Below are 26,221 nucleotides of genomic sequence, written 5' to 3' on the forward strand. Positions count from 1 at the left end.
CCATGTGGTCAGCCTATAGTTCAAACTTTATCAATGCTTTGTACATATTCTGTCTTTTGCTTTGATAATGTGCATTCTTTTTTTTTTTTTTTCCCCAGCCATTGGGAGCAGTAGCTTCAGCCCAAGACCAAGTCACCAATTCTCCCCACCACAGATTTATCCTTCCAAGTAAGATGTATTTTCTCTTAATCAATAAATAACTTTTCCGAGTAGTCTTTTATCTTATTTCAAGTCATGTTTGGTGCCCAGGTGTTACATCTGAATTTAAGTGTGTTTCACGGAGACTTCAATCTATTTAAGCAAATTTATTTGGCACGTCCCCTAGGAGGGGCACTGAAGGAGTTCAGTTGTTTGTGTATTATACTTGAGAGTTAGACTTGAAGCTACAGTCTTTAACTGGAATTTGTGATATGGTTGTTAATCCGTTACCTTGCATGTTTCCATCTAATGCATGGGCTTTCTATTTTCTGTCATTTCTGACAAATAGCAGACCATACCCACATATTCTCCCTACCCCTTCCTCACAAACTATGGCTGCATATGGGCAAACACAGTTTACCACAGGAATGCAACAAGCTACAGCATATGCCACATACCCACAGCCGGGACAGCCCTATGGAATTTCCTCCTACGGTGAGTAATCCTGCTGCCTGAGCAGTGACACTATCTAGTGGGCAAACCTGGACATGCGAAAGTTTCACAGAGGTGACACTTACAGATGGTCCTCTTGGGCTATTTTACGAAGGGTTATAGCCTAAATTCTTAATAGCATTGTTTCTAATGAGCCTTAAGAACTGGGGAATACTTCTCTTGAGGTCAGAGGTGGCAAATAGCCTGGTTCGCATGCCTTCTTGGTCTCATTTTTTTTTTCCATTTATATCTCCATTCTTCATTTGCCATTTGAGCGTTTGGCTCTGGAATCCAAAGTATTTTGGTGCATATTTTTGATAAAACTTCTGTGAATGAAGTCTTTTGGGGTAAAGATTCATTTCCTATTTATCAGATGCCTCACTGTGATTAGAGAAGGATAAGTGGAATTCACCAAACCCTCGTTCTCAACTTGAGGGGGGCAGGGAGTGTCATCAAATTTCAGCATTATCAACCATTAGGAAAAGTGATCTATATATAACAGCTTGGGCTGCAGTTTCAAGAGGACGATCAGGAGACATTTAAAAGCTCACATCCCTATTTGTTCCCTCCCACATGGAAATGATACTTATCATGGTATAATTTAATTCAGTTGTTACAGAGTCAATACCTGTAAATTATTTTCTAAGTCTAGCAAAACCTCAAAGTTTAATTTAAAAAAAAAAATCTTAGGATTCTCAAATACCTTCTCTTCCATTGAATGTGAATTTAGGCAAATTGCAACTTGTTGGAATAGAAAAATTTGAATCATTGGCATTTTATTAAGAAAGAAGTGAAACCTAGTGATCAACTTGAAAGTTTGGAAGCAAGAACCAATAGCCAAGACTGGTAGAATATTTTGTGATCAGTATTCTAATTCTGCTTCTGCTGTTGTTGTGTAGTTGTCGTTTCAGTATATTGAAAGAAATAATGCTCTTTAAACATTTTATTCATTATTAGGAGTTAAATTGTTTTTTTGCTTTTTTGTTCTCTGCCTTTACCCCAGATCAAATTGACCATGTATAAATTTCTTATAAAACAGAGAGAAGTTAAAATGGAATTTATCTAGGACCTCATCTTTTCTAGTTTTATTTTAAAACTCTCACAACGAAATGTGATCTAGTAAGGTGCTTTACCACCAGACTTTAAAAACAGCCATAAAAAGGACTTTCTAGAATTGTCCTTCGTTTCCATGACTTTGATTCAAGTTTCTCAAAATAATATTAAATATAGGCCAAATTTATCTGTGATTTACTTTTAAACAATTTCTGTGCTAAAAGAAGAAAAGGGTTCCCTGATGTAAATTGTGTCACTTCAGTTCTGTAATGTGAGTTAAGGCAGACCTGAATATGTGTGTTCTTAATGTTTATTTGTAAGCTGATTATTTGAAGTAGAAATGTGTTTTCCAGTGCAAACCATTCGCAAGCACTGGAGACCTACCAGTGCTGTGGGAGAAAGGTACCTCCTGCAACTGCCTCGGCTGCCGCTCCCTTAACTCTCTCATTCTTCTCTCTCCTCCCCATTCAGTCAGGGCTGGGTCCTCTTCCAACTTCTGGGCTGTGGGTTAAGGACTCTTGTAGATCTCAGCCATCAACAGATGTCCCTGTTGTCTGAAATAGTTGTTCCAGTAGGGTGAGGGGAGCAGAGGTTCTGAGATTAGCCTCAGAATGAGTAGGGCGAGGAATGAATAGGGGGATTTTCATGTGGTAGGTGGGGACTACGGAGGTAGTGAGAGTAAGGGTCAGTGTAAAGGGCTTTGACCCCAGAGCCTTCCAGGCATAGAAATATCCTAGGAACAATTCTTAGTCCTTAGCATTTTCTCTTTTTGTGCCTTGAGGACAAGGAAATTCCCCCAGTGCTTCTGGCCAGGCATTCTATTTTTTCTTGGGTCAGTGCATGGAAAAATATGTCAGCCTTCTCCTCATGGCTTGCTCCTGAAAGGAGAGCACATAGTTTAGGGTTTCTAACTGCTGACTGTTCAGATCCTGATGGTCCTAGAAGACTGTCTCCAAGGACTTGGGTCCCCTGATATTTCCCTTCGATCCAGTGAGAAAAGATAGGCCAGACTTTTCATAGTAAGACCAGTAGGTTGGTGGGGAAGAAGAGGCCATTCCATTCCTCGCTGCATCTGCGTGGAGTCGGCCAGTGGGATGAGTGGGTGGAAGCCATAGAGACACCAACGATGTCGCCTTGGGCATTTTCTACCTCTTCCTGTTTTTCTTTACCTGTTCTGATCACAAAGATTCCCATCCTAAGCCTCCAGGCTAAAAACAGAGGTGGTCCAGGCGAAGACTGGAAGCAGATCATTATAGCAATATAGAGAGGAGGAGGAACATCTGTATTGTGACAGCACAGATGAGGAAGGGGGTTTCTAGAGCCATTCAACCACCTGTCTTGGGCAGTTGTTTTTCCAGCAGCCATTTATAAGTGGGGGTCATTCATTGGTTCAGGATTGCCTGTACAGGGAAAGTCACATTTTTTAAATGCTGAGGTTATGTTAAGACTTAAATGAAAAGCCATGATGAGGTTATTCAGAGACACTTCAGGAATTAGAATGGGCTCTCTCAGCCAAGAGTCAGATTCTTCCAGTGCCTTAGGAAAGTTACCTAACTTCACTCTGCTGATGAAATTCCCCTAAAATGGAAATAAACAGTGAGACTACTGTGTATTCTAGATCCCAAAGATACTATTTATCTTAAGTGCAAAGTAAAATTATTCAAAAATGTGAATTCCTTTGGCAGAAATTTTCCTCCCCTCCTTCTGTGGGAATTAAGGACGGTTGTTAACTTTCATGTCTGTCTTTAATTATGATCCAGGGCTGAGCCCTGTAAAACAGTATTGCCAAACCCAAGCCCTGAAATTAGGATGTCAGCCTGGCACATTGGGAAGTAGTGGGGGCCACACATACATTATTTTTATGTTATGATATGATAAAAAGAAAGCCTACTTGAGGTTACACTTAAAACAATTATGTTTGAATAAATACTTACAAGTACAGGGGATAAAAAGGGACCTACTGGTCAACCTCTCTCTGCTGTTTATAGATCACTGTGCTGTCCTGCAGGATTGAGTTCTTTACTCTTCTCCTTCCCTTGTGCTTACTTCTTGGTAGGATCTGGATATTTGGGAGGTTTCCCCCTTTGTTACTGAGTCCTGTGCCCAATATTGCTACCTCTGATCTCAAAATGAGTTGTGTAGGAAAATCAGCTTGTGGCAGAAAAAGAAAAAAACTGGCGGAAAAATGCTGTGAAGCTTGAGATGCTGCTTGATTACATTTTTAAAAAGTTTTATTTTTGCCTTTTTTTTTTTTTTTTTTTTTGCTTTTTAAGGCCACACCTGTGGCATATGCAAGTTCCCAGGCTAGGGGTCAAATTGGAGCCTACACCGCAGCCACAGTAGTAGTGCAGGATCTGAGCCATGTCTTAGACCTACACCACAGCTCCAGGCAACACCCGATTCCAGACTCTGAACGAGGCCAAGTATCGAACCTGTATCTTCATGGATACTAGTCGGATTCGTTTCCGGTGTGCCACAACAGGAACTCCTATTTTTGCTTTTTAGGGCCGCACCCATGGCATATGGAGGTTCCCAGGCCAGGGGTAGAATCTGCCGGCCTACACCAGAGCCATGGCAACACGGGATCTGAGCCACGTCTGCAGCCTACACTACAGCTCACGGCAACACCCCATCCCCAACCCACTGAGCGGGGCCGGGAATCAAACCTGCATCCTCATGGATACAAGTCGATTCGTTTCCACTGTGCCACAGTGGGAACTCCTGATCACTTAAAAAATTTTTTTTTGATTCTGACATTAAATCATCATTGCAACATTTAGAATAATTTAGTTCACATTTAATGATGGCCATTTCTTGACTATAGAGATCTTAAACTTTTGTAAAACAACAGAACTAAATATAGACATGATTCACTGGAGTTAAATGTGAGAGAAAATGGAATTCAGAACAAAACAACAAAAAGGAACACTGGGGAGGGGCGTTCAAATCCTTAAGAATCCTGGCCTGGTTGTTTTCCTTCAGTTGAAGTTATAGTTAAGGCTATTTTGCTCTAAGCATCCCTGCCCTTGGTTGTTGAGAGACTTTTGGGAAATGTTTGTGACTGAATGGTTGGGGGTGTGTTTTTGTATATTTACCAGCTTTTGAATATGAACAGATAGATAAGCTATCCCTAACTGATTTAGGTGCATTGTGGGCAGGCATCAAGACTGAAGGTGGATTGTCACAGTCTCAGTCACCTGGACAGACAGGATTTCTCAGCTATGGCACAAGCTTTGGTACCCCTCAACCTGGACAGGCACCATACAGCTACCAGATGCAAGGTCTGTATACACACTGGCTTAGCTCTTTTCATTAACCCTGTTGGATAATAGTTTCTTTCTAAAATGGAGCCCTATGTTCTGTGTAAGTAGTGGATGAGGTGGTGAAAGTGGACTGGACTTAGAGGCAAGATCCCTGGCTCAAGTTTGACTCCTTACTCCCCTACTCGCCAGACCTAAATTTCCATATTTATAACATCCAAGGGTTAGAATGGATGATCCCTAAGCTTCTCTTCCAAAAAAAAGCTCTAAAATGCTTTGCGAAGTTGAAGTTTTCTGCCTTCATTTCTATCAATTAAAAAAAGAATGAAAAAAAGCAAAGTCAGTGATGTAAGAGGTTGTGGTGTGATAACATGCTTGACAACGCTGGCCCTTGGTGTGGCTGATCTGCCTTTCTAAAAGGACTGTGATGTCTTCATTTTCATTATCATGCTCTAGCAATAGAGTATGTGGTATGTGTTGACATAATGATCTGCCAAAGACCAGGAGATCAGCTTGACAGCCATTCGATGCCATCTTTTAAGATACTGCTTTCCAAGGACCCATCCTTGAGTTCTGACTTTTGAAACTATAGACAAAGCATAAGGTAAGTGCAAGTCATATGGAGTGACAGCTGAAAGCTTTCGTTGTCAAAGCTGTCGCAAGAATAGGCACTACTGTCATTGGCAGATTATTATCATGCAGATGTGCCTGTCAAGTGCTTGAAAATTGTTCCCGCATAAATATTTTCTTAATATTTTGTTTTTATGACAAATCAGTTTAATGAATCACATTGGTTCTCTTAATAGGGCCAAGCAAGCTATAGTGGAATTAAATCACTGATCACTACTTTTTGACTGAAGATGTTCCTATTGTAGTTTTTAATCTTTTTTCTATCTTTTATCATATTCTTCATTACATTAAAAATATTCATTTATTGGAATTCCTGCTGTGGCACAGTGGGTTCAAGATCCGGCTTGTCTCTGTGGAGGCACTGCTCCGATCCCCGGTCTGGCACAGTGGGTTAAGGATCTGGCATTGCTGCATTACAGTGTAGGTTGCAGCTCTGGCTCGATGCCATCCTTAGCCCAGGAACTTTCATATGCCATGGGGGAGGCTGAACAAGAAAAAAAAAATTTGTTTAATAATTTGTTTATTGCCAGTATGTTAGAAAATACAAAACAAAAATAACTATAATTAGGAGTTCCCGTCGTGGCGCAGTGGTTAACGAATCCGACTAGGAACCATGAGGTTGCAGGTTCGGTCCCTGCCCTTGCTCAGTGGGTTAACGATCCGGCGTTGCCGTGAGCTGTGGTGTAGGTTGCAGACGCGGCTCGGATCCCGCGTTGCTGTGGCTCTGGCGTAGGCCGGTGGCTACAGCTCCGATTGGACCCCTAGCCTGGGAACCTCCATATGCCGCGGGAGTGGCCCAAGAAATAGCAACAACAACAACAAAAAAGACAAAAAGACAAAAGACAAAAAATAATTATAATTAAATATCCTATACATTTGTTATCACTTTGATATATATTCTAGATATGAGTTATGGGATTATATTGTATAATGTAGTATTGTAACCTACTGTTTTTTGAAGAAAATTTTAAATTGGTTTAATATTTTTTATTGATGTAAATACTATAGAAGTTATTGGTATATAACATAGTGATTCACAATTTTTAAATGTTGTGTTTCATTTATAGTTACTACAAAATACTTGCTGTATCCCCTGTGTTGTACAATACATCGTCGTAGCTTATTTATTTTATATGTAATAATTTGTACCTATAATCCTCTATTCCTATTTTGTTCTTCCTCCCCCCTTATCTGTCCCCACTGGTAACCACTAGTTTGTTTTCTATATCTGTGAGTGTGTTCCTTTTTTTTTTTTTTTTGTCTTTTTGTCTTTTAGGGTTACACTAGCAGCATCTGGAGGTTCCCAGGCTAGGGGTCAAATCAGAGCTGTAGCCCCCGACCTATGCCAAAACCACAGCAACACAGAAACGAGGGATCTGAGCATGTCTGTGACCTACACCACAGCTCACAACAACGCCAGATCCGTAACCCAGTGAGTAAGGCCAGGGATCAAACCCACATCCTCGTGGATGCTAGTCGGTTTCGTTAACCACTGAGCCACAACGGGAACTCCCTGTTCCTTTTCTTTCTTTTTTTTTTTTTTTTTTCCTTGTCTTTTTACAGCCACACTTGCAGCATATGGAAGTTTCCAGGCCAGGGGTCAAATTGGAGCTGCAGCTGGGGCTTACCCACTGAGTGAAGCCAGGGATCAAACCCACATCCTCACAGAGACAATGTTGGGTCCTTAACCTGCTGAGCCACAGTGGGAACCTGTGTTTCTTTCTTGTTATATTTACTGGTCTGTCTTATTTTTTGGACTCCATGTATAAATGATATCATATAGTATTTATCTTCCTCTGTCTGACATACTGCACTTGGCTTAATACCCTCTAGGTCCATGCATGTTGTTGCAAATGACAAAATTTTATTCTTTTCTGTGGCTTTTATGGTAGTATCCCATTCTATCTGTATCTCCTTTGTCCTTTTATCCGTTGGTGGACAATTAGCAACATGCTGTTTTTAGTAACAAATATAAACATCTTTCACATCAATAAATTATATTCTAATGTTTTAATGTTTGCATAATTTTGTAGACATATCATATTTAACGAAGCCCTCTGTTATTAGACATCTAGAGCAATGCTTCAAACATCTTATACACATCCTTAATTATTTCCCTCAAGTAAATTTAAGTGTGGAATTGCCAGGTAAAGTATTTTAAACTCTTTCGAGGATGCGTTATATATTTATACAAGGAAAGAATGTGAATTAGAGTGAACACATAAATATTTTACTTTAAAAATTGTCATTTTGGAAGGTCCAAGACTTCATTGTTGTATTTTTTTAAATGGAGAAGAAAAACCATTTTTTCTTGTCTTCCATGGCAGTGTTCATCTTTGTCTTATTATTTCTAATATGTTTCTTAAACTTCAGTAATGTCTTATAGACATATTTCCAGTTTATCATTTTAAGAACTTTTTCCCCTGGGCAGGAAGCTAAAATTTTATGGGACCAGGTCCACTAATCCTTTCATATTTGGTTTTCCTTTGGTTTCAAAAGGCCTGACTTGTAAAGTTTCGACATGTTTGATGGCTACAAAATTAAAGCTATCTTACAACAGATAGTTTTTATTGTTAGAAGGCTATTGCTAATTGCCTGACTCCAAAACTTGAAAGCTACCCTGGGAGAAGACCTGTTTCTCCATGTGCCGAATATCAGTTGAATAAAGGGATAAAAAGAACAAAAAGGGATGAAGCGGCTTCATTAGAGAATTGGAGAGTCTGAGGCTTTAGTAATGAACTGGACCATAAGGCAAACAAGGTCTGTTTGCCATAAAGCTTTCATTCGTGTCAAGGAGAGAGGCCGTAGGCAAGCAGATAATAATGCAATTATTGGGTCTTGGGTGAGTTATGAAGGAAATGAATAGGGTGCCATGGTGGGTCCTATTTCCCTCCCAGCATCCAGGTCTCCTTGAGGAGAAGTGGTTCCTAAAGGTCAGAAGGAGGGAGTTCCCATCGTTGCTCAGCGGTTAACAAATCCGACTAGTATCCGTGAGGATGTGGGTATGATCCCTGGCCTTGCTCAGTGGGTTAAGGATCTGGTGTTGCCATGAGCTCTGATGTAGGTCGCAGACGTGGTTTGGATCCCATGTTGCTGTGGCTGTGGTGCAGGCCAGTAGCTACAGCTCTGACTGGACCCCTAGCCTGGGAAGCTTCATATGCCTCAGGTATGCCCCAAAAAGAGGGAAAAAAAAAAAAGGTCAATAGAAAACAGGTGAAGCACTGTCCAGAGAGATGACCTGGCTTCATGTATGACTCCTGAGTCTGAGCCCCAAGTAGCTCCCTGGTTACCATCCACAATGAGCTGAGGAATAGCGCCTTAACCATTTAGAAACTTTTATGGTAGGTCAATAGCAAATCTTATGTTGGTAAAATCAAACACTAATTTTTAAGAAATGGGACTTGTACTCTGTGTCTTTTCTTTTTTCATCTCATTCTTTGAGTCATACGTAACTCTTTTTTCTTTCTTTCTTTCTTTTTTCTTTCTGGTCTTTTGTCTTTTGAGGGTCGTACCCACTGCATATGGAGGTTCCCAGGACAGGGATCGAATCAGAGCTACAGATGCCAGCCCACACCACAGCCACAGCAGCTTGGGATCAGAGCCACGTCTGCGACCTATACCACAGCTCACGGCAACGTCCAACCCTTAACCCACTGAGCAAGGCCGGGGATCAAACCAACGTCCTTGTAGATACTAGTCAGATTCGTTAACTACTGAGTCACGACGGGAACTCCGAGTCATACATAAGTCTTAAATTTTGCTAAATTGTCATTCTGGGAAGAGTTAGGAGAAAAAGCTGGTGCTGTACCTCAGAAAGTTCAAGAAATATTGCACATGAGAATTAGTTTTATCTTTCTCTCCTCTCAGATGAAAAGAATATGCAGCAGAAAATTCCTAAGAGGACTAACTGTCAGAGTTATAAGCATAACATTAGAATAAAGAGAAGAGTGGAAACAATATTCCACTAAAACTTTTTGTGTTTTCATGCATCCTTTGATTGAATGGCCTTTCCAGTGGGATTTTGAGCCCATTTTCCATGAATGAGGTATTATTTCACATGGATATTTCTATAATGGCACTTGACTCATACTTAGAAAAATCTAAAATATGACTTTCATATATCAAGCCAGATAATATTCTGTTAACTTGAAACTTGCTAATAATATGATGATGGATAATGATACATAATATGCTCTAGACGCCTGGTGATCAAATTTGGATCAGTAATTAAACTGATTAATATGTATTACTTATATAGTAAATGCATTGTAAAAAATGCTGAAAAAAAAAAAAAAAGGAAGTTCCCATCGTGGCTCAGTGGTTGGCAAACCTGGCTAGGAACCATGAGGTTGCAGGTTTGATGCCTGGCCTCACTCAGTGGGTTAAGGATCCGGCATTGTCATGAGCTGTGGTGTAGGCCAGTGGCTACAGTTCCAATTCAACCCGTAGCCTGGGAACCTCCATGTGCCACTGGTGTAGCCCTAAAAGACAAAACACAAAACAAAACAATGCTTCATTAGTATGAAATGATTTTATGTGCCCAGTCATGGGAGTCTATTGACTTTTCAATACTTTTTTAAATATAAAATTTTCTAGAACATTCTCCAAATTCTGTTATCCTTAATGAAGAAGAGTGACTTTTGCTTATACCAGTCTTACAGCTGTTAGAAAATTCTTAGAATCCTGGAATGAGAATGTATTATTTTAGTGATTTGGGGGTATTTTACCTAGCTCTTTCTCCAGGATCTTTTGACCTTTAAAATATAAGGTCTGGCAGCAAGAACTGACAGAATATTGTAAATCAACTGTAATTAAAATTTTTCAAAAATAAAAAATAAAATGTAAGGTCTGGGAATTCCCATTGTGGCTCAGCGGAAAGGAACCTGACTAGTATCCATAAGGATATGGGTTCAATCCCTGGCTCTGCTCAGTGGGTTAAGGCTCTAGTGTTGCCATGAGCTGTGGTATAGGTCGCAGACGTGGCTTGGAGTCGGCATGGCTGTGGCCATGGCTGTGGCTGACAGCTGCAGCTCCAACTCATCTCCTAGCCTGAGAACTTCCATATGCCGCACCTGTGGCCTTAAATAAATAAATAAATAAATAAGGTCTGATGGTGAATTACTCAGAGATTTAGCCACTAGAACTTCAAAATATTAGGAATGTTGGACTGATTAATTTCAGGAAAATTTATGATGATCACCTCTTTTTCTGTCAGATTTAGAAGGCTAGACTAAAGGTGCAGTGAATTCTTGCACTTTGCTCAGTAGTATACATTCTAGAATCAGGCTGCCTGTTGAACAGCCTTGCCCTGATAGAGGTGGAATGTCAGCATCCGCATGGGGCTTGACTTTGTTTTAACCCTTTCTTCACATTTAAGAAAAGATCTATTTGGTAATTTGTGGGCATTTTGTCACTGCCTAGCCTTGTAGGCTTAGCACCTTCATTTAGTCCACGTGAACCTTCTGGATGCATCCAGCTCCAGTGCTCAGCACTTGTGTCTGTGTTAGGCTCCAGTACATTCCAGCACATGCTATTTTAAGTCAAACAAGGATGCGATTTTTGTTTTACATGCACTAACATTAAAAGCCCATGGAGTAAAACCTCAGGAACTGGGAAATCTCACTTTCACTTTTGCCGCAAGATTCTGGACAATTCTGTTTCTGCTTTCTTTGGATCTCTTTTGTACATCCAGTGAAAGATTAAGGGAGAAACTGAAGTTTAGCAGAGAAAGACACAATGTTTCTGTTCGTAGACAAATGTAGATTTCACCCCTGAGGAAGGGAACTCCTTGCTGTTAGTTTTTGACATCTTCCTGCTCCCCAGGGTCAGCCTCAGGGTTTCTGGATGGCATGAGGGTTGGATGGCATGAGGTTTTTCTTGACCCAGCATTTGACAAACATGCAAATGAGCGAGCTGAATGAGGCAGTGTGGGTGGATGGACAAAGGGTGCTTGGAAACTTCTAGGTCGCTTGTGCAGATCCTGTCCATAGCGTTTTGCAATGCTGGCAATCAAAAGGTACTGTCAACGGGAGGGGGGAGCATGTGACTCTGTGTGTGACGCATGCTCTGACACACACACGTGCATACACACACGGAAGACAAGAAAACCACTTAAGAGAAACTGTTTCAGCCTTTGAGTTACAGACCAGTTTCACAGAATATCATGAGCAAATTTTATTCTCCTTTTATGTGAAAGAGGCATCTGACTTGAAATCAAGCTTTTAGTTGTTTTTTTTAACAGCTGCACCTGTGGCACATGACAGTTCCCAGGCCAGGGACTGACTCTGAACTGCAGCTGTGACTCACACCAAGGTTGCGGCAATGCCAGACCCTTTAACCTGCTGGGCTGGGGACTGAATTCTTGCCTTCACAGTGACCCAAGCCACTGTAGTTGGATTCTTAACCCACTGTGCCACAGGGGGAACTCCTAGTTAGAACTTTTTAAAAACACAGACCTATTGCCTGTGTCCTCATTCATTTACCTCAATGTATCCTACCCTGTGGACTTAGAGTTCCATGGACCACAGAAAATAAGAAACTGTGTTTATAATTTTGAGGCTGAGCCAGAGGAGGACAGTGACATTTTGCTTAGTCTGTTTGAGGTAAGGAAAGACAAAGGGTTTTTACACAAAAAGCAGTTAAAATCAGGTCTGGTCTCTTAGCTGGTTAAGCTTGCTTTGAGGCAAACCCGGTTTTTCATAGTAATAGTTGCAGGGGGTGACAGTCTTTTCTCATATTTTCTTCTTCACTCTCTGGTAATAGGTCTGAAATATACAAATGTTTGTTAGGCATGGAGAGGTCTATGTCACGGTGAAAGTGAAAAATTGGGTTTGATAAGGACTGTAGTTCTCTTCATTTGGGGAAATGAATTTGGAATTTTGTGCCATGAAATTCTTGCTTGTTTTTTTTTTATTATTTCTTTATATATGTATTTTTTCTACTGCACAGCATGGTGACCCAGTTACACATACATGTATACATTCTTTTTTCTCACATTAAGTGTTCCATCATAAGTGACTAGACAGAGTTCCCAGTGCTACACAGCAGGATCCCATTGCTAATCCACCCCAAAGGCAACATTCTGCATCTATTTACCCCAAGCTCCCAGTCCCTCCCACTCACTCTTCCTCCCCTTGGCAACCACAAGTCTATTCTCCAAGTCCATGATCTTCTTTTCTGTGGAAAGGTTCCTTTGTGTCATATATTATATTCCAGATATAAGTGATATCATACGGTATTTGTCTTTCTCTTTCTGAGTTAATTCACTCAGGATGAGAGTCTCAAGTTCCATCCATGTTGCTGCAAGTGGCGTTATTTTGTTCTTTTTTATGGCCGAGTAGTATTCCACGGTGTATATATACCACATCTTCCTGATCCAGTCATCTATGAGTGGACATTTGGGTTGATTCCACGTCTTGGCTATTGTGAATAGGGCTGCAATGAACATGTGGGTGCATGTGTCTTTTTTAAGGAGAGTTCTGTCCTGATATATGCCCAAGAGTGAGATTGCTGGGTCATATGGTAGTTCTATGTATAATTTTCTAAGGTACCTCCATACTGATCTCCATAATGGTTGTGCCAGCTTACATTCCCACCATCAGTGCAGGAGGGTTCCCTTTTCTCCACATCCCCTCCAGCATTTGCTATTCGTGGACCTATTAATGATGGCCATTCTGACTGGTGTGAGGTGGTATCTTGTGGTTTTGATTTGCATTTCTCTAATAATCAGTGATGTTGAGCATTGTTTCAAGTGCTTGTTGGCCATCTGTATACCTTCCATGGAGAAATGTCTATTCAGGTCCTTTGCCCATCTTTCAATTGGGTTGTTGGCTTTTTTGCTGTTGAGTTGTATAAGTTGCTTGTATATTCTAGAGATTAGGCCCTTGTCAGTTGCATCATTTGAAAGTATTTTCTCCCATTCTGTAAGTTGTTTTTTGTTTTCTTTTTTGTTTCCTTTGCTGTGCAAAAGCTTGTCAGTTTGATTAGGATTTGACAAAGTCCAACATCCCTTCATGATAAAAGCTCTTACCAAAGTGGGTATAGAGGGAACATTCCTTAACATAATCAAAGCCATTTATGACAAACCCACAGCAAGTATAATACTTAATGGAGAAAAGCTGAAAGCCTCCCCATTAAAATCTTGAACAAGACAAGGATGCCCACTCTCACCACTGTTACTCAACATAATATTTGAAGTCTAGCCACACAATCAGACAAACAAAAGAAATAAAAGGCATCCAAATAGGAAGAGAAGAGGTAAAACTGTCATTGTATGCAGATGACATGATACTAAATATAGAAAACCCTAAGGACTCAACAGGAAACTACTTGAACTGATCAACAAATTCAGCGGAGTAGCAGGATGTAAGATTAACATTCAGAAATCAGTCTCATTTCTGTATATGAACAATGAAATATTAGAAAAGGAATACAGAAATACAATACCTTTTAAAAATGCACCTCAAAAAATCAAATACCTGGGAATACACCTGACCAAGGAGATAAAGAACTTATATACTGAGAAGTATAAAACTGTAATCAAGGAAATTAAAGAAGATGTAAAGAAATGGAAAGATATTCCACGCTCCTGGGTTGGAAAAATTAATATCGTAAAAATATCCATACCTCAAAGCAATCTACAGATACAATGCAATCCCTATCAAATTACCCATGACATTTTTCACAGAACTATAAAAAACAATCCAAAAATTTATATGGAACCACAAAACACCCAGAATTGCCCAAGAAATTCTGAAGAACAAAAACCAAGCAGGAGGCATCTCTCTCCCAGACTTCAGGCAATATTACAAAGCCACAGTCATCAAGACAGTGTGGTACTGGTACCAAAACAGACAAACCAATAGAACAGAAAGAGAACCCAGAAGTTAACCCAGACACCTTTGGTCAATTAATCTTTGACAAAGGAGGTAAGAATATAATATGGGAAAAAAGTCTTTTCAGAAAGTATTGCTGGGAAACCTGGACAGCTGCATGCAAAGCAATGAAACTAGAACATACCCTCATGCCATGCACCAAAATAAACCCAAAATGGCTGAAGGACCTAAATATAAGACCAGACACCATCAAACTCCTGGAAGAGGAGTTCCCATCGTGGCGCAGTGGTTGACGAATCCGACTAGAAACCATGAGGTTGCAGGTTCGATCCCTGTCCTGGCTTAGTGGGTTAAGGATCTGGCATTGCTATGAGCTGTGGTGTGGGTCGCAGATGCGGCTCGGATCCCGCGTTGCTGGGAACCTCCATGCGCCACGGGAGCGGCCCTAGAAAAGGCAAAAAGACAAAAAAAAAACACACAAAAAAAACTCCTGGAAGAGAACATATGCAAAACATTCTCTGACATCAACCTTACAAATGTTTTCTCAGGTCAGTCTCCCAAAGCAACAGAAATAAGAGCAAAAAGAAACCAATTGCTTGGTTTTTTTTGTCGAGTATGTTCAAAAGCAGTTTTCCCTTGTGTTCACACGAATATGTGGAGCTGGATGGAGGCATGACAGCATCAAGGGAGGTTGTATAGCATGTCTTTCCAAGTGTTTTATTGCCCCAGAATAGCAGTGACGGTGGGGACATTCCTGTCATTCTGTGGCAAGAAGGTGTCAGGATTCGCCATGATGGATAAGAGGATCCGCACAGATGCACAGGCTCGAAACCCAGAGGGCTGGGGAAACTCTGCTTTGTTTATTTTCTTGGAGGCTTTATTGCTCTTACTGAAAGGAAAAAATAACACCAATTCAATTCGAATGCCCTCTTTGTGTATAATGTTGTTGGTTCTGTTAAAGAGATCGGGGTTCCAGCCAGTGAAGAGAGACAAGAAAGAAGGGCTGAGCGTGGTTAACAGGACGTGGAGGGTGACAGCTCCTTGGCTCTCTGCACCTCGCTGATCTGGGCTCCTTATGAAGTGGGAACAATCCAATAATAATCCAGTAAGGGCAGCCACCTTGATTTCCTTTCGTCTGCCAGTCTCCAGCTTCTCAAATAAATAGCAGCAGTGTTCCGGTTTATTAGCTTTTCTGAACCTCAAAATTGCTTAGCAAAATGCACTGAAAGTTTTTTGTAAATTTTTAGTAGAGTGTAGTTGATTTACAATGCTGTGCCAATTTCTGCAGCAAAGTGATCCAGTCATACATATATATATATGACTTCTTACATTATCTTCCATCATGGTCTATTGCAAGACATTGGATATAGTTCCCCGTACTACACAGTAAGACCTCATTGTTTATCCATTCTAAGTGTAATAGTTTGCACCTACTAACCCCAAACTCCCAGTCCATCCCACTCTCTCCCTCCACTCCCTTGGCAAAGTTTTTTTGTTATCTGTAGAAAGGCTATTTTTTAAATTTTTTTATTTTTTGTCTTTTTGCCATTTTCTTGGGCTGCTCCCACGGCATATGGAGGTTCCCAGGCTAGGGGTCCAATCGGAGATGTAGCTGCCGGCCTACGCCAGAGCCACAGCAACGCGGGATCCAAGCCGCATCTGTGAACTACACCACAGCTCACAGCAACACCGGATCGTTAACCCACTGAGCAAGGGCAGGGATCGAACCCGAAACCTCATGGTTCCTAGTCGGATTTGTTAACCACTGCACCACGACAGGAACTCCCAAGAAAGGCTATTTTTTGAAAGGAAAAGTGCAAAACTCCAAAGATACTGTTTTAAGAAAATATCTATTAAAACTTTTTAATAGTCTGTTAATGATAAAGCACTTTGAGATTTGTACTTTCTGGCATAAGATGACAGGATAGAATTGTCATTGGTGAACTGCAGCTTGCACTGATGAGCAAAATTTCTCCCTAATTGCTTTGCCAGTCTATTCACATTTATGTTTTACTTTGTGGCTTTTTTTTTTTTTTTGGAATCCTAGAATTGTTTTCCTTAAGTTGATTTTTTAACAGTCATATTTTGTTGCAGATCCTTTGATATCTTGTGTTATTTCACATGACAGGTGTTGGAAATTGTATGGCAACCTTTTGAAATCCAGTAAGAGTGATAATTCATCGGCGATCGATACCAGTGTGTTGTCAATATGACTTGGTTTTTATTAAAACGTACAGAAATCGATCAAGAAAGATAACGCTCAAGGCTTTGCAATCTTTATTGCCTTCGTGAAACATGGTCTTTGGGATCTAAAAACTGATGTAAAAAAGGAAAACCTGGTCATTTAAAATCCTTTTTATAAGAAAAAGGGAAAACTGCTTTTCAATAGCCCATCTGGCCTTCAGAGGCTTTTCCCTGGGGAGCTGGGCTGACTTCTGCCACATAGATCGTGCCCGATGATGGACATAGCCCGTGGCAAAGAGGCCAGGGAAGGAAAGCAAATGGACCTCTGTGAAAATACACGAGGGATAAATAGCATCCTGCTTGCCCAGTAAGTGCTAGAAAATGCTCTAAAACATGGGAAGTAGAGACAGGCCCCAGCAGGTTCCAGCATTCTTAGGTTGGCTGGGATTTGGGTTTTTAATGTGAGTCCTTGTTCTCTGTGAAGTAGACCTTTGACCTCCACGTTACCTTTTTTTCCTTTTCTTTTCTTTTTTGAAGTTTTTTGAAGTTATAGCTGGGCAGGGTTCTCCGGGTTCAATCACACACACAACTTTGATTTCGTATTTTAAATTATGTCATAAATCAACATAGAGTGGGTTCTTCTTAACTATGAAAAAGTAGTAAGGATTTATTAATGCAGGGTTGGAGGGGTTGGTTTACGTTTAAACAACCATTGTTTAGCACCTATAGGACTCGGTGGCCACACCGGGTCTTCTGGCAAGACTGTTTCTTGTTTGTCACGGTTGACAAGACCGCTACTCTTTGCCTCTAGGAACGAACCCCTGATGGCGACAAGAAAGCCAGTCTTTCTATATGCTAGGCCTGGACACCTTTATGTAATTTACTTTGAAAATGACTTAGCAGCCTCAAGAGTTACAATGAAGAAGTCTTTTAGAAATGAAATTGTTTGATGCCAGATTTATTTGTGAAATGTCTCAGATGCCCTTGTCTCTACCCTTTGTGTGTCCGTTGATGTTTGTGTAGCCAAAAATTTATACCGCATTTCTCTCCCTGCTTTTCCCCTTTGGTAACCATAAATTTGTGTTCTCTGTCTGTGAGTCTTTCTGTTTTGTAAATAAGTTCATTTATATCCTTTTTTTGTGTGTGTGTGTGTCTTTTTGCCTTTTCTGGGGCCGCTCCTATGGCACATGGAGGTTCCCAGGCTAGGGGTCCAATCGGAGCTGTAGCTGCTGGCCTACGCCAGAGCCACAGCAACTCAGGATCTGAGCCCGCATCTGCAATCTATACCACAGGTCACGGCAACGCCGGATCCTTAACCCGCTGAGCAAAGCCAGGGATCGAACCCGCAACCTCATGGTTCCTAGTCGGATTCATTAACCACTGAGCCACGACGGGAACTCCAATCCTATTTTTGATTCCACATGTAAGTAGTTAACAGATACAAATTATGTATACACTAGATAAACAACAGGGACCTACTGTATAGCTCAGGGAACTATATTTAGTATCTTGTAATAACGTATAATGAAAAAAATACATATATACTTGAATCACTTTGCTGTACATCAGAAATGAATACAGCATTATAAATCAACTATACTTTAATAAAAAAGTGAAAATACCGCTTTTCACAATATATAATTATTTTCAGCATTACCGAATCAGAACATCTAAAGGGTGGATTTCATGTGGTAGAATGGTCAACAGCGATCTGGAAGTGGAGCTAATGGTCCGTCCTTGACTGGGAATTATTGGACAAGGAAGTTGTCATTCTCTCTGCTTTTTTGGAAAGTGGCAAGGATCCTGCCTCACCTGCTTTACATTCAGATGTGACCAATAACCTGAGACAATGGATGTGAAAACCGTTAAATATAAATGTACCGTAAGAGTTCCCATCATGGCTCAGTGGAAACGAATCTGACTGGTATCCATGAGGATGAGGGTTTGATCCCTGGCCTCGCTCAGTGGGTTAAGGATCCAGTCTTGCCGTGAGCTGTGGTGTAAATCATAGACATGGCTCAGATCTGGCATTGCTGTGACTGTGGTATAGGCTGGCAGCTGTAGCTCCCATTCAACCCCTAGCCTGGGAACTTCCCATATGCTGTGGGTGTGGCCCTAAAAAAAAAAAAAAGCAGCAAATACAAAAATAAATAAAAATACCATAAAACATAGGTTGCTACTGCATTCTGATTTTGAAATTTTTTTTCCTATCCAAGCAAGACTCTTATTTTCATGAATATACCCATCATATACCAATCTCTGAGCTAGATCAGTGAGACTTTATGAGCTGTTCACAATCCATGATGTTTAATTAAGATTTTATTTGGTTTAAAACTCTGCTGGATTTTATTTCTGGAAATTCGGAAATATTTCAAATCCTTCCAGAAAGTGCTAATAGTTCCTGCATTTAATGTTCTTCATATAATTTACATCTAAAATAGTGCCTATAATCTAGTTTTTAAAGATAAGCCTTTATACACCATCTAGTATAAAAGAAACCAGTGATGTGTGTATCCTTCAGGTTAAATCAGAGATGAACAATTGTTATTTGATTATTTCTCCTTTCCCCACTGTCTTCTTCAATGTTGAACAAACAAGGAAGTTGAGACCTTTTTCTTTCCTGATGTCTTCACATCACCCCAAACAGCCTTCTATCATCACCACAAAAAATAGAAATAATGGAAAGGTTTCTGTTCCTATACCTGATTCTTTTTTGTCTGTTTGTTTGTTTCTTAGGACTGCACCCACAGCATGTGAAAGTTCCCAGTCTAGGAGTCAAACTGGAGCTGCAGCTACCAACCTACACCACAGCCACGACAGCTCTGGACCTGAGCTGTGTCTTCGACCTACACTGCTGCTCGTGGCAAATGCCAGATCCTTAGCCCACTGAGTGAGGCCATGGATTGAACCCACATCCTCATGGATACTAGTTGTGTTCATTACTGCTGAGCCACAATGGGAACTCCCCTGTTCCTGTCCCTGATTCTTTATGACAGTTGTATCCTTACTGCTTTCTGTTGTCACTGCCACCCTGGATTGCATCTCTCAAGTACCAGTTCTGTCTTCTGTGGGAGCCTACATGAAACCCTCCAAAGGCACAAGTCAGACACAGTTTCTCCTTTTCCATGTGAGACAGGTGAATAAATCTGACACATGAATTTGAGGACCTTATAATCAGAATGAAAACAAAGCTAATGAGGGTTTGTTTAGTCCTGTAATAAGAACAAGGGTATCAGTTATTAGTGAGCTCAAGTTCCCAGAAGGTAAGATCAGAGCAGGGAAAGTTTCTTGGGAAGAGAGAAGTTCATCCTTCAAGATAGCAGATGGCAATAGAGGGAAGCATTAAACAAGAAGAACAAGAAGGAGTAAGATGAGTTTTCAGGATAGCAGGAGCCCAGCCTCAATGCCTGTGATGAGCTGTGAATAGGCAAGCTCTAGGAAGCGGCTCGGTCAGCCCATTCCTCTCCTCGGCTCCTCCCTCCCCAACTGTCCAACCCAAACCCCAGCCCCCCATCTGCAGGTCCAAGTATATCCTTGCATTTAGAATAGCTGTCCCCCACCTCCTCCAGGGCTTACCAGGAGAATCAAAATCATAACATTTCCTGTGTCCCAGTGTCCTAACATTGGTACGTTTAGCCTTCCAATTCTTGGGTGTTTCCAACAAAGAATGCCATTTCTTTCCCCGAACTGTTATTCTTTTCTTCAACAAATGATTGAGAAACTCCTGTCACCCAACTTCGTCTCTCTTCCTACTTCCCTGTATACCTTCCACTCTCTGATCGTCTCTTTGGGGTTGTTTATCCTCATCTCATGCCTGGAATACACTTCTTGACATTTTCTGTGTCTGTTTTCATTGCCTTCACTGAGCAGCTCCACCTCAGAACTTATGTGGCCCACATAGGTCACACAAGCTGATGTTTCTTGGGGTTGTTTTCAGGAGAGTGTGCATTTTTGAACTGTCCTCAAGGGGCAGACTCATGACTCGCACTTTGTTTGGTCCACAACACCCTCTAAAGTAGTCATAGAGCCTAGGAAGCCAATTTGAGGTGCCCATAGATGCTGTCAACGAACTAACTTGAACAGTTTTTGTTTTGTTCTAGTAACATACGCAATCTTCCCATTCGGAATATCAAAGTTCTCAACTTTAAGAGGAAGGCAATGGCACGAAAAGAACTTTGTCTCTTACAGATGTTCTGAAAGGAAAGATTTTTCTAGATTTTTCCTAGAGATGACCATTTCCCCTCCCTGCCAAAAAAAAAAAAAAAGTGTGGCTATGATTTTATACTGTACTAAACTAAACAGGTAAGATTTTCCTTTTAACTAATGAGGACGAAGGTATCCCCACTGCCACCCCACTTGGCGAGGATCTTAATTCCAAACTCTACCAAGAATAATATTGGGCTTTATAGGCGCTTCATCTGAACCAGTCTCTGCCAAACTCTTTGAGAAAGAATGGGTTCTAAAGGGGAATTATTTCTACTTGGGGAGAATTTGTGATATAAGATTACCTAAAATGGAGAACAGTTTGTCATAGAATATTTCTGTTCTCTTTATTTAGAGGTGACTTTTCATGTAGAGTCATTGGTGTCTAGGAAGGAAAATACTTCTGTATGGTTTTGGTAAATGAATTCTCATTACGAAGCCTAATTCTCTGACTTAAAGTGGTAAGTGAAGACTCAGAGGATCAAGCAGAAACTCTTCGAGGAGGGATCCTGATGGAAGAAGATCTGTTTTTCCTGGTCATGTCTTTGCTTTTTCTTCCCTACAGCATCCATGTTCAAGCATGTATCAGCATCTGGCACAGGGCTGCCTTCTACACAGATACGCCTCTTCTCCTGGGCCTGTGTAGAGTAAGAAGTGGGTTTAGGAGCTATACATGAAGGCTTTCTTGGGAGCCTCATCCTTGCTCTTTTGCCTTTGCTTTATGGTTTTCTAAGCTTGGGGAGAAATTCATCTGGTGGTACACCCAGTCTGTATCAGATCTGCTATCAGAGTGAGACTCTTTACTCCTCAGGAGCTATGTTTAGCAGCTCAAGGGCCATAAATACCCAAAACAGTCTCTGAGAAGCTTCCATTCTGTAAATGCTTGATGAGTGTGATTATTTTCCTAATGTAAAGACAAAGCTTATACTGGTGTGGTTTTTTGCAGCAGTTGCTAAAACACCAAGTGAATTGGTTCTAAAACCTAGTGGCTAGAAATCAGAGGCTCTGGATGTTTGGTAACCCCGCGGATTTTCAGGTCACATCCTCCTCCTCCTGGTCAATAAGACGGTGATTCCTTTGTCTGAGGAGGGGCCTAGATTTGCACCATTTTTTTTTTGTCTTTTTGTCTTTTTAGGGCCGCACCCACAGCATATGGAGGTTCCCAGGCTAGGGGTCCAATTGGAGCTGTAGCCACCAGCCTACGCCACAGCAACACCCGATCCGAGCCGCATCTGCGACCTACACCACAGCTCACTGCAACGCCAGATCCTCAACCATTTTAACAAGCACCTCCTGGTGATTCTGTGGCAAGTTGTTAGTCATATGTTGAGTATGTTGCTAAAAATTTTGAAAAGCAAAAGAACCCTGGTAACTTTGAGAGGTAATATACTATGCAGGTGAAGAGCTTCAATTCTGGAGCCAGATGGCTTGGGATTGAATCTTGGGTCTGCCGTACCTGCTTGTTATCTTAGGCAGTCTACTCTTCTGTAAAATGGGATATGATAGTAGCTACCTGAGGGTGTGGTTATGAGGGCTTGTGAGTTGTAACATATAAAATTGTGATTTGGGTCTGGCTCAGAATAAGCATTCAGCATGTTTTAAGTACTATTGTTTGTTCTTGTCACTTCTGTTTTGATTCTGTGTTTGCTTTCTATGTTGTTTTTGTTTTGTTTTATTTTCATCCTCAGAGTGATCCCTAGGAAAACCTTAGTGAATTTCAGAACTTCCCATAAAGCAGTAGAGAATAGGATAAAAGGACATGAGAAACCGTTGTGTTCACTCTGAAACCACTCAGAGCTGTGTTAATTTCTCTTCCACCCCATGGCAGCTATATGACCATAACTTAAGCATCTGTTTCCCTGTAGTGTCGAGTTATTGTACAGGTAAAGGATGTAAAAGATGAACTTCCTCCTGACATAGAGCAAGCTTTCAATGCATGTTATCCAGTCATATTGTCCATATACATTATATCGAATATACACATGGCACAGAGATAGGGAGAGTGAGAGAGAAAAATTCAGTAATCCAGGTTTAGGAAGAAAGAGACGAGGGGAATTCAGGGAAGTTTTTTCTCAAGAAAGGAGTTTCTAGTCCGTGGTGAATTGGGAAGCTGATTACAAGTTAGCCAGGGTACAGTGGGAGGGAGGGAGAGGTGCAAAGAGTAATTTTAAGAGAAACATGTTTCCCTACTGTGAGGCTGGAAGATATATCGGGGGGGAGGGGGGCGGTCAGGGTTGCTGGGAAGAGCCCAGAGAAATCTAAGAGACAAACTGAAATCAGACCAGCTAGCGCCTAATATGTAAGCCCTGGTAAGGAGTTTGAATTTTATTCTGAGGGTAGTAGGGGGCAGTTACTTTTATAACAAGGAAGTGAGAAGACAAGATATGCATGTTAGAGAAAGTATTCTGCTGCTTGTGTGAAGAATGAACCAGAGGGGACCAGAAGATCGGCAGGAAACCAGGAAAGGAGACTATTGGAGAAATCAGTGCTGGTGCCCCAGACTGAAAGTTTGCAGTTCCCTTTGCCAAAGTCCTGCGGGGAGGCGGGTGAGGTGGCCCTGCAGGCCTGATTCTGGGGGTTAAAAATTAATATCGCCTGAGCCTGATTATCCAGTATGTCCACCTCTGCCCCAAGTAAGTTAGACCCTGGTGGAAGTTGCATTAAGCCTCCTAGGCCACTGGAGTACCATTAAACTCCTGCGTCTGCGTATGAAATGGAATGGAATCTCAGCCTGCAGTCAGCCAGTAAATGAGTATAACTTATGTTGAATTCCAGCTAATGTACAGTCATAGAAGTAGCATGGAGTCTGGAAATTCCCTCGGGTACCATTTAGAGTACTGAACTGTGATTTACTTGGTCAGACCCCAGTGGCCTCTATGTGCCAATATTGCTTCCATGGTCTTTTCTACTTTGTTCCAGGGAATAACTTATGGAATGAAAACATCCATTTTTAAAATATATTTTCTCTATCTTGTTCATTTTCTTGGTGGATGGGGATTATTGAGGTCAGTATTTATTGTTCAAAAATGTCTTGTATAAATGAAAGTAGCAAGTCATAACCTAAAAATGTGTAGTTTAAATGAAAAGAACAAGTCATAACCCAAAGCATGTTTTCCAATCAGATACATGTAATAGTTAAATTAAAGGGTTGTTTTGTTTTTTTTCGCAAAGTATTGATCTTCACACACCTACCCAAAATAAATTGAATTTTTTTACAAGGAATTTTTAAATGTTCATTATAAGTTCGTGATGTATATATTGAATATTAATTGTTCCCTGACACACAAATATGCAGAGTGAGTCATATGCCTATAAAGTCCAATGTTAAAAAATCAAACAAACAACTAATGTTGACTTGATAAGTCCTATGAGAGCCAAACCTAAATCTTAGTCCTTCTCTTGTTCTCACCCCAGTCCATATTTAATGTTTGTTTAATGAATACGTAGTTGCTTCGTGCAGATGAACATCCATATGGGAGGCTTGTCTATTGCAGCCCCAATATTCATAGTAGAATAAGTATATTAGTAGTGTGAGAACTCTCTGCTTATCTGTGATAGGTGTTCCAGGGACCTTCAACAACTGATATTCCCAAAACTTGCAAATGGGGAAACCTCAAGCATGCATCTGTGATGAGTAAATTTAAAACGTTCTTCGGAACTATTTTCCCTTTGTAGTAAAAATAACGAATCCTTGCATCAGGTTTTTAAAGTTCAGAGATGCTTGATAAGTAAGCAGGAAAAGGAATTTTACATAGGCAAAGAGATTAAGTCCTATTTATGTAGTTTGAGACTGTAAACAGGGAAATGATACATAAATTCAGTGGAGACGTTTGGAAATGTTTACTGGAATAAACAGTAACGGTTCTGAACATTTGTGTGTAACTGTGGATTGTGCATTGTGTTTTCCAAAACATTACCTCATTTGATCTGTTTAAGAAGCCTATGAAATAGAGTTTGTGCAGATAGGGAAATTATATCTTAGAGTGGTTAGGTGATTTGTCCAGTCCAAATAGCTCATAAGTAATGCTTGCAGTTGCCAAGGGTTGGGGGAGGGAGTGGGATGGACAGGGTTAGTAGATGCAAGCTGTTACATTTAGAATGGATAAGCAATGAGGTCCTACTGTACAGCACAGGGAACTATATCCAGTCCTTTGTGATAGAACATCATGGAAGATAATATGAGAAAAAGAACGTATATGTATGTGTGACTAGGTCACTTTGCTGTATAGCAGAAATTGGCAGAACGTTGTAAATCAACTATAATTTAAAACAAATTTTAAAAGTAATGAACTGGAAACTCTAATCTGTCTTTTTTGACTCTTAAACTAGTACTTAAATGTTCAGTAGCAAGTAAATAATTGGCATATATTAACCACCACATCATACCTGGAGGCGTCTGTGACCAGTTGTTCACTTTGAAGCCTTTCTCCTTAAACTGCCAACACATTTACTGCCTAGACTGGTTATTTGCTATAACACTATGGTTTTGACAAAAATGGTTTTTCTACTTACAGAAGTAACACAGGTTCTAGGTAGAAAATTTTAAATGTATGTTGGCTCCATCAGTGTATGTGACCCAAATTGCACCCCTCCATAGAGTCTAAGATTTGGGGGCTTTTTTTGTGTGTGTCTTTTTAGGGCTGCACCTGCAACATATGAAGGCTCCCAGGCTAGGGGTCAAATTGGAGCTGTAGCTGCCAGCCTACACCACAGCCACAGCAACGCAGGATAACAAGCCACATCTGCGACCTGCACCACAGCTCACGGCAACCCTGGATCCTTAACTCACTAAGCGAGGCCAGGGATCGAACCCGCATCCTCATGGATGCTAGTCAGATTCATTTCCGCTGAGCCACAACGGGAACTCTTGGAAGCTTTTTACAAATATTTTATGCTTTTAAAAATATTTGTAATGAGATTGCAAAAAAGGTATTTTTACTGCTTTAGTTTTTATTTTAACCAGTTAGTATGAAGCTATGTCAGTAAATGTCATTATGACACTACTTCAACAACTTCATAATATTCATGTTTCCAAATAATACCTATTGAGAACTTGGGGATGCTTTTTCTGTTTTGTTATTGGAAACAACACTAGGGAACATCTTTTCTAACTACCTGGTTGTACAAATCCATGTTTTTTTCTTTAGAGTAAATGCATAGCAATAACATTGCTGGGTTAAACGATATATAAAATTTCTCGAGCATGACCAAATAGCCTAATAACTTGTTCTATTTAAATTGCTATCTTGTCACGTATGAATGCCAATTTTTTACACATTTGCCAATCCCTGATCTTTTTCAAAAAGTCATTGCCAAAATAGTCATAAAAATAGTGCCTTGTTGCTTTGCATGGTTTAACAATAAGATAGTAAAAGATTTCCTCTTTTGTTTGAATCCTGCATAACCCATGAAGACATTCAATAAATA

General features: G+C 40.6%; 1 protein-coding gene across 6 annotated transcripts in view; it reads left to right on the forward strand.

Moving 5' to 3' along the window:
• The window catches only part of EYA1 (EYA transcriptional coactivator and phosphatase 1), a 174,190-nt gene that overhangs the window by 42,430 nt on the left and 105,539 nt on the right, over positions 1 to 26,221 (forward strand). For 2 of the 6 annotated variants that reach the window (XM_047783772.1, XM_047783770.1), the window contains 3 exons: positions 99 to 168; positions 488 to 633; positions 4,827 to 4,964. In XM_047783772.1, coding sequence (XP_047639728.1) covers positions 99 to 168; positions 488 to 633; positions 4,827 to 4,964 — 354 coding nt within the window. Of the gene's footprint in view, positions 1 to 98; positions 169 to 487; positions 634 to 4,826; positions 4,965 to 26,221 lie in introns of those variants that run through there. The other 4 variants (XM_047783769.1, XM_047783768.1, XM_047783766.1 and 1 more) reach the window with 4 other exon arrangements.

The sequence above is a fragment of the Phacochoerus africanus genome, chromosome 6 (assembly GCF_016906955.1).
Source record: "Phacochoerus africanus isolate WHEZ1 chromosome 6, ROS_Pafr_v1, whole genome shotgun sequence".
NCBI lineage: Eukaryota > Metazoa > Chordata > Mammalia > Artiodactyla > Suidae > Phacochoerus > Phacochoerus africanus.